At 42.9% G+C, this 7,873-nt stretch overlaps 1 protein-coding gene across 1 annotated transcript; it reads right to left on the bottom strand.

Annotated features, from left to right (window-relative positions):
- Positions 1-2,208: 2,208 nt before the first annotated feature.
- Positions 2,209-7,873, bottom strand: ptgs2b (prostaglandin-endoperoxide synthase 2b). Its single transcript, XM_017722442.2, has 10 exons — positions 7,813-7,873; positions 7,270-7,386; positions 7,047-7,190; positions 6,789-6,932; positions 6,262-6,443; positions 6,028-6,111; positions 5,338-5,584; positions 4,380-4,666; positions 4,031-4,178; positions 2,209-3,192 (listed from the first exon to the last, which is right to left on the bottom strand). The coding sequence occupies exons 1-10, from the start codon at positions 7,871-7,873 to the stop codon at positions 2,780-2,782; spliced, it is 1,827 nt and encodes a 608-aa protein (XP_017577931.1). The 3' UTR covers positions 2,209-2,779.

Genomic DNA, 7,873 nt, shown 5'->3' with positions numbered 1-7,873 from the left:
CTGAGAGCTGATCAGAGTTAATGATCTTCTCAGCAAAGCTCGTTCTGCTTGTTAGTTTGTGCTGATGATACAGTGATTCAGTCACGTGACGTTACTCTTTTGTTCACATTAATGACAGATTTGAATCACTTACCTAAACGAGTGTGAACCGTCGTGACAGAGCGATCGGATCGGAGCAAAAAAGTCTGATTCGAGTAATTAGGCTTGTAATGTGAATGTAGTCAAAGCTTTCATCTTTGAGAGGGAGGAGAAAATCAAGCTGCTTCAGATCTGATAACATCCACAGGTGTTTCTGTCTGTCCTTCCACTGTGAGAAGACTCAGCGCTGTGGGTCTGAAAGGATGCATAGCTGTTCAAGAAGAACCTCGCTGAGAAAAGGAGACGGACACATCAAAGAAGCTGAACAATGGACTGACCACCCCAGAGTCCAGACCTCAACACCACTGGATGTGTTTGATTACTTTCGAAAATGATCAACCAGCTTCTAAGACTGAACTTTAGAGGTGTGAGAAAAATTCCCAAAAAGTAGATTTAGCTGAAAGCAATTCTTTTGAAAAGAACAGAAGCTGTAATTAAAGAAAAGAGCGGACACACTGCTCTAGAGTCCAATGACGGCACTTTACATCACTACATTCGACGCTTTGTGTTGCGCTTGGTGATGTGAGGCTTGGATGCAGCTGCCTGGCCATGGAAACCCATGAAGCTCTCTATGCTGTTCTTGAGCTAATCTGAAGCCCACATGAAGTTTGGAGGTCTGTAGCGATTGACTGTTGACCCCGCTCTGTCATTTTACGTGGCCGACCACTTCGTGGCTGAGTTGCTGTCGTTCCCAGTTGCTTCCACTTTGTTATAATCCCACTGACAGTTGACTGTGGAATATTTAGTAGTGAGGAAATTTCACGACTGGACTTGTTGCACAGGTAGCATCCGATCATGGTATCACGCTGGAATTCACTGAGCTCCTGAGAGCGACCCATTCTTTCACTAATGTTTGTAGAAGCAGTCTGCAGGACTAGGGGCTTGGTTTTATATACCTGGGGCCATGGAAGTGATTGGAACACCTGAATTCAATGATTTGAATGGGTGAGTGTATACTTCTGGCAAAACAGTTTACCTACAAGTCTACTTCAGTAAACAGTGCATGGCACTGAATCATGATGCAAGTTAGACATTATGATGCTCTGGACCTTAATGAATTTTAATTAAAGACCCCTGAACTACAGTTTCAGGAAGGAGCCTCATTCCCTCTACTCTCTTATTCGCATCAGAGATCCATCTTTCTCCGTCTGCCTCTGAATCTCATTCTATTTCTGTATGGTGGAAGAGAAAGAGGAAAGAGGAAAGAGGAGTTTGGCAGAAACTTTTTTTTGCCTCAATCTTACTGCACATCTTGTGTTTTGTGTTTGGCAGTATCTTGCAGCACTTCTAAGAAAAGACAGGGAAGGATATTGGCTGAGAGAGAGACGTGACTGTCTAATCGTACATTGTACAGCAACTGCACTGCCTGCGAGGCCTTTAAAGGAGTGGTGAGGACGGCAGAAGCCATCATAGGCAGCAAACTACCAGCCTTATAGGACGTCTACCGGTCTCAGGAAGACCAAAGAGATCCGGTCAGACAGCCTTACCCAGCACACGGCCTGTTCACCATCCTGCCATCCGGCAGGAAATTCTGCAGCATCCAGGCTAGAACAACCCGGTTAATGAACAGTTTCTACCCACAGGCTGTCAGACCTCTGAATTTCACTCAGTCACTCTGTCAGCATTATTATTATATCATATCATCTCTTCTTTGGACAATAACACCTTAACACTAAGCCACTTTAAAGAACAATAACACAGAGTCACTTAAGTCACTTTAAAATGTATGCTGTCGCTATGTTTTGCATATATTTTTCTATATTTTGTGTATATTTCTCTCTATTTTGTGTATATTTTCTCTATATTTTGTATAGATTTTTCTTTATTTTGTGTATATTTTCTCAGTATTTTGTGTATATTTAAAATATTTCAGTTTGTTTATTTTACTTTTATTTTCTTTCTGTACAGTTATTAGATATTATCTGAGCCGCACCACAAGCATTTCGATGTATAAATGTCCTGACATGTTGTGCAAATGACAAATAAACTTGAAACGTGTAAAAACACATAGAACAACAAATGACATATGAACCACTGCACACTTCAACAAATGCACAGAGAGAGCTGACATTTTCTAGAAGACCTTGTTTATTATCATTTTGCATGGTCATTTATTATGTGCTGTTTTTTACCAGACTTCAAGTTTTAGAAAAAAAAAAACACTGTTTGTACTTTAAGATTAGTATCTGAAAAAGTCAAATCAAAGTAACAGAGAAATAATTACATTTTAAACAAAGAATCTGAGATGTCGTAGCTATTAAACATAAATAAGAGCTTGATGGGAAGACTGGTAAAAAAATGACTGAAGAGGCTGTTAGAAAAAATTTAAATAACTTTTCAATCTGGCTTGTAACACACTGTAAACTAAAGATGCTCAATTCAAGTATAAACTATCTTGGAACAACAACACAAAAAACAGGCAAAAAAGCATAATGTACGGGGGTAAAAACAGTCAGATGTACAAAATAAATACAGAAAAATAGAAATATTTCTACTGTTAATATAAAACACTCAGTTGATCCATACAAAATATAGTCTTTATATAATTTTGTTTCATATTTAAATAAATAAAATAAATACGGCACCAATAAATAAATAAATATATTCCTCAGATTGTCGACATTATCACAGTAGTGGGTTATCAGAGCTCAGATGTCCTTTCTTTAAGTATTACTGTTGGGTTGACCTCTTTTTGACCTGAATGGGCTGCACTTGCGTTGATAGTGGTCGGTACTGGGTCCTTTACGTTGGGTACGTTGAAGGACGCCACAGGACAAGGCCCCTTGACGTTATTGCAGACCAGCCTCTGCAGAGAGGCGGTGTTGACGATGTCGAAGCCAACTTTCCCGCCAAAGGTGCTGGGCTTCCAGTACTCAGGGGAGCAGATGGGGTTTCCCATAAGACCTTTCAGCGAGTATGGAGCACCCATTTCCACCATGGTTTCTCCAAAGATGGCGTTCGTCCGGGGCTTCTCAACGAGCAGGCCGGTGTAGAGTTCCACGGCGTCAACATCTCCGTACATCTCCTCCAGCTCTGCCGCCATCTCCTTCTCACCTGTAGCATCAAACAAGCTCTGTCAGGTAATTCGCTACACAGATACTGACCGATACTCATCGTAAAACAGCCTCAGGCTGATTCCAAAGCACAATCCTGTGACCAGCAATGGATAAAGATCAGCTGAAATCACCTTATTTATGAGGAAGGCCAAAGAGAAGAGAATTACAGTAGTCAATGCGGGATGTAACAAGACTATGAACTAGAATAGATGCAGTATGGGGGGTGAGGGAAGGGCGTAGACGATTGATGTTACGCAGATGGAAATACACATATCGGGTTACATTACTAATGTGAGAGCCGGAAAGATAAACAGTTATCTGAGATGACACCCAAGCTCTTAACCTGAGGTGAGGAGGAGACTAATGTACTGTCAATTTGGATAGGGAAAGGGAAGAGGCTTCCTAGTTCTAACCTGACTGCATCTAAGTGTTGGTCACCAACATACATTTATCAACACGAATGGCAACAGAACTGAGGGAACGCCACCAACTTGGATCTTGACTCATCTCCTCCAAATCCACACATTAGCAGATCTAAGCCTTTTAATCCTAATATAATGCGTAGCTCAACATATAAACACTCCATAATTACAGGAGAGCCTTCACTTCCTGTACGCTACAGGCTTGTCTGTGCGAAACTGTGCAGGGCTGAGTTTCTCAAAGCTTCCACTGTTTACACCGTGTTTGCCAGACTGCTGTTAGGAACATCTACGTACAGAGTTTCAGTATACAAGGCTGTGAGGCCACATCCGTAATCTAGATGGATCTTTTCTAGTAGGGTCCTTAAATGTTTTAGTGGAAAAAAATAATTCTACATAAATGAATGCATTCCTTACCCGTCAAATCTTCAAAGGAGGCATAGGGCTTCATGTTGAAGCGCTTTCTGTAAGCGTTGAGCGACTGGTAACGCATAAGTCTGCTGTTCTCTATTGATTTCATTGCCACCATCAACACGGCAGGTGCCACGTTCCGACCACCAGCCACCTGCAGAAGGCATATTTCAGGGATTAGGCTAACTGGCTAGTTTCAGTGACATAACTTTATAGGAAAAACTTCATATTTCATCTTAACATGAGTCTCATTTTCTTCACCCAGACACATTGTTAGCCTTTAATCTCGACTTACTTCTATAATGCAATTAATATCTGCATAAACAACAGACCTACAGTGAAAAACACTGCTCACCCTTCCTGCTATCTGATTGGTGAAAGATTCCACCAGGTTGTTGACCCCATAGTGTGTCAGAATGGAGGTGTTGAAAAGGAACTGCTTGTAGCTGTAGACCTCGTCCTGGACATGGAAGTCATCGGGCATGAGTGGGTGCCAGTGGTAGAGGGTGTTGAACTCCGAGGAAATCCGATTCTGGTACTGGAAACGCTCACTGAAGAGGAGCTGCGGATCGAATTTGAGTTTGAAGTAGTAGCCGCTGAGGTGCTGCACATAATCCTCAATTACAATCTTGATAGTCTCACCTGCAGGAGGGAAGCAAAATGAGGGTTGCTGTAAGAGGTGTTAACCCTTTAAATGGCCAGGGCCCCTCAGCACTTCTATAACCTAAGAATTGCTCAATCAGTATCAAATTCCCTGTTGTTACCGAATAGTAAGCCTTGGTGTGGAATAAGCCTGGGATTTTAAGGGGGTTAAATACACTTATAAAACTTTTTGTGGTGAAACCAGAATGAAAAAAGAGCTTCCTAGTGAAACCTGAGAAACATAAGTACTGCTGCCATTTTTTTCTGCATAAAGGGAAGTGAAAGTTAAAAAACAGGTCAAACACTTGAGTTTGGCAGCTTTCGCAGTATTCTGTTAATAACCATGTTCAGACATGTTCTTACATACCATGTATGAAAAGTCACAGACCCGTTGGTTGGTTAGTGTAGTGGGTAACACCTCTACCTTCTATGCTGTAGACTGGGGTTCAATCCCCACCTGGGTAAACACCCTACACTATACCTATACGAGTCCTTGGGCAAGACTCCTAACACTGCCTTCACCTACTTGTGTTAAAATGTTCAAATTGCAAGTCACTCTGAATTAGACCAAACGCTGTAAATGTAATGTAACCCACAGGTAGGCTTATTTGTAAGAATATCTCATGTTCTGTGTGGATAAAATGAGAACACTGTCACTTTGCTTTCCTCACCGATGAGAATGAGCCGCGAGGTCTGGAAGAGCCGCTCGTCATCCCAGTCCGGATGCTCCTGTTTGAGTACGTCGCAGACGCGGTTGTGTTCCCGAAGCCAGATTGTCGCATACATCATGAGGCCGGGGACCAGACCAAAGGCCTCATGACCTACAGCAAAGCGATGGGACTCTGGCACATGGGGAGGATAGTGCATGTCCACCTGGACGTCACTGACTGTGGGAGGGTACACCTCACCATCCAGAACCTAAACAGGACAACGCATTCATTCAATGCGTTTATTTACACATTTATTCAACCTTATCTTTTCAAAAAAGCATCTTTTTTATGCAAAAGCACCCATACTTCAATTTCTAAGTCTATAACTACATTACGTACACATTAGCATCATAGTAGTTACTGAATTATTCATAGGTGTTACTGATTAAATCTTAAAATTGGGTTCAAAAACAGCAGGCAAAAGAGGTCATGCATGTTGTTGTGCCCAATAGAGTTCATGAATTATTAGCCACAGAGATTGAAGAATTCCTTTAAGAGTCCATTTGCAGTCAAGTGTTAAGAGGAACAATGCAAAGCTTGATACAGCAAGTTTATCTAACAGGAAAGGGAATTTCTTACATAACCAAATTCACAGAAAACGAAAACGTACCACAAGCAACTATTTGGAGACGGTGACATCAAGTAACCGACCTGAAATTTGAGCTTGCCATCCTTAAAGAGCCGTAGCTTGCGCTGACGTTCCAGTTCCTCTCCGTAAATATGACTCAGATCCACCTGAGAAAAGCACAGAAGGACTGATCAAATCTCAGCTATGACAGAAATGGTGAGAGCAGAGAAGTGGATTAAAGAAACGCTAATACTCTCATCAAGCACAGCCAGAACATTCGAAGAACCCTAAACTTCTTCAGAAGGTTTTGTACTCACTCCATGGTTCTTTGCCCTGGTGAATGCTGGACCTTTTTTCATATCAGTTTTGAAGAACTGATGTGTGAAGTGCTGGGCAAAGAAGGCAAACATGAGGCTGGTTCGCTGAGGGTCAGGGATGAACTTCCTCCTCAGCAGGAGCTTCTCCGCTACCATCTTCACGTCCGGCAGCTCTTTCTTACCTGCAAGAGAATGTCAACATCAACAAAAGCCCAACTTTAGACCATCTTACCTACATCCAAGATGACTTACAGGCTGCAGAAAGTCCCTTGAAAAGACCTGGAGTTCAAACTCCACTATGCATGAGTCTATTGGCATGCTCTTTTTTCCACTAGCATGAGGAGCACCATGTAAACACTTGCCTGAACAATTTCTTATGCACTCAGGCATGCAGGCAAGCTGGTTGGACATGCCGACTTGTGCTGTGCGTAGCCTGAAGGCTGGTGATGTAATGTACCCCTAAGCGACTTGGTAAGCTTTTAGAAATGCTAAAGAACAGGTCGGAAGAGGAAAAGAGCGAGGCTCACCTGCAACACCCATCGGCGTTGGGCAGTCCTGATGGACGGGGGGTAGGGTGCGCGTGAAATAGGACAGATTGGAATAAGCCTCCCAGCTCTTGTAACCATAGTCAGAATTGAAGGTTGGTGGGCTGTCAATCAAATGGGCCCGTGCTGATTCAGGAAAAAAGACAACGTTAGAGTGGTGGACAACTTTCAACGCATATACGCTTAGAGTCTTCAAGGTTGGACGGCGTAAGAGCTACCAGTCGTTGTTTTTGGACTTACACGTCAGGACGTAGCGCATGATGGCGTCCCGCAAGAACGAAATGTTGTTGATGATGTTCCACAGGCCTTTGAAGTGCGTGAGGATGTAGTGCACCGTGTTCGGCATCGGTTTCAGGGACATTTTGATCCAGGTGAAGAATTCGGCTGTTGAACAAAAAGTGGCCCCTTTAAAAAAAAGCCCTGGACAAAGACTTTGCTCACGAAAACAAAGCGGAGCACTTACGCGTCGTGCAGTTCTGCCCATAGTATCCAGTGCGTGTGCAGTCACATTCGTAAGAGTCGGTGCCAAGCGCTGTGCACACACCTCGATTCTGGCATGGCTGGGAGCAACAGGGGTTGGCTGCATAAATACGAACATACAGGTTATTCAGCCTCGTATAACAGACGCTGGCTTAACTAGGCCACTTTATATGGCAATTACGCTTACATTCCCAAGCCATTCAGCAGGACACGACAATGAGCACCATTCAAAACACCACTATACTACATGTAGCCTACTTCCTAAGACACTGCACCTATGAAAAGCTGGGTTGAGCTGGGCGATATGGCAAAAAAGTGATGTTATGATACACAATATGTCATGATATTTATTTTTGCTGTCAAAAACTATGAACACAACTCAATATTATACACACAACACTAATCTGTGCTACATCTGGCATCTGCTCAGCACAGCCTGTGACATATTCCATCCCTATAATGATTGATACTGTCATACTGCCCGGCATACGTTGCTGGTAGCTCATAATTTTCTGAAGTGACTAACCTGCTTCGCAAGCCAAGCACCCCAGATATAGAAGCAGAAGGAGGGACGCGGTTCTGTGCAT

The sequence above is a fragment of the Pygocentrus nattereri genome, chromosome 4, assembly GCF_015220715.1.
Source record: "Pygocentrus nattereri isolate fPygNat1 chromosome 4, fPygNat1.pri, whole genome shotgun sequence".
Taxonomy (NCBI): Eukaryota; Metazoa; Chordata; class Actinopteri; order Characiformes; family Serrasalmidae; genus Pygocentrus; species Pygocentrus nattereri.
Note: the sequence above shows the minus strand (reverse complement) of the source record. Positions and strands in the feature narration are given on the sequence as shown.

Bases quoted from the DNA above. Each gene is read 5' to 3' on its own strand.
- ptgs2b (XM_017722442.2), bottom strand. From the start codon at position 7,873: ATGCACAGAACCGCGTCCCTCCTTCTGCTTCTATATCTGGGGTGCTTG. The intron at 7,191-7,269 runs GTAAGTGCTCCG...TTTGTTCAACAG, and splicing joins TGGGCAGAACTGCACGACGC to CCGAATTCTTCACCTGGATC. The intron at 4,179-4,379 runs GTGAGCAGTGTT...TGCCTTCTGCAG, and splicing joins CCAATCAGATAGCAGGAAGG to GTGGCTGGTGGTCGGAACGT.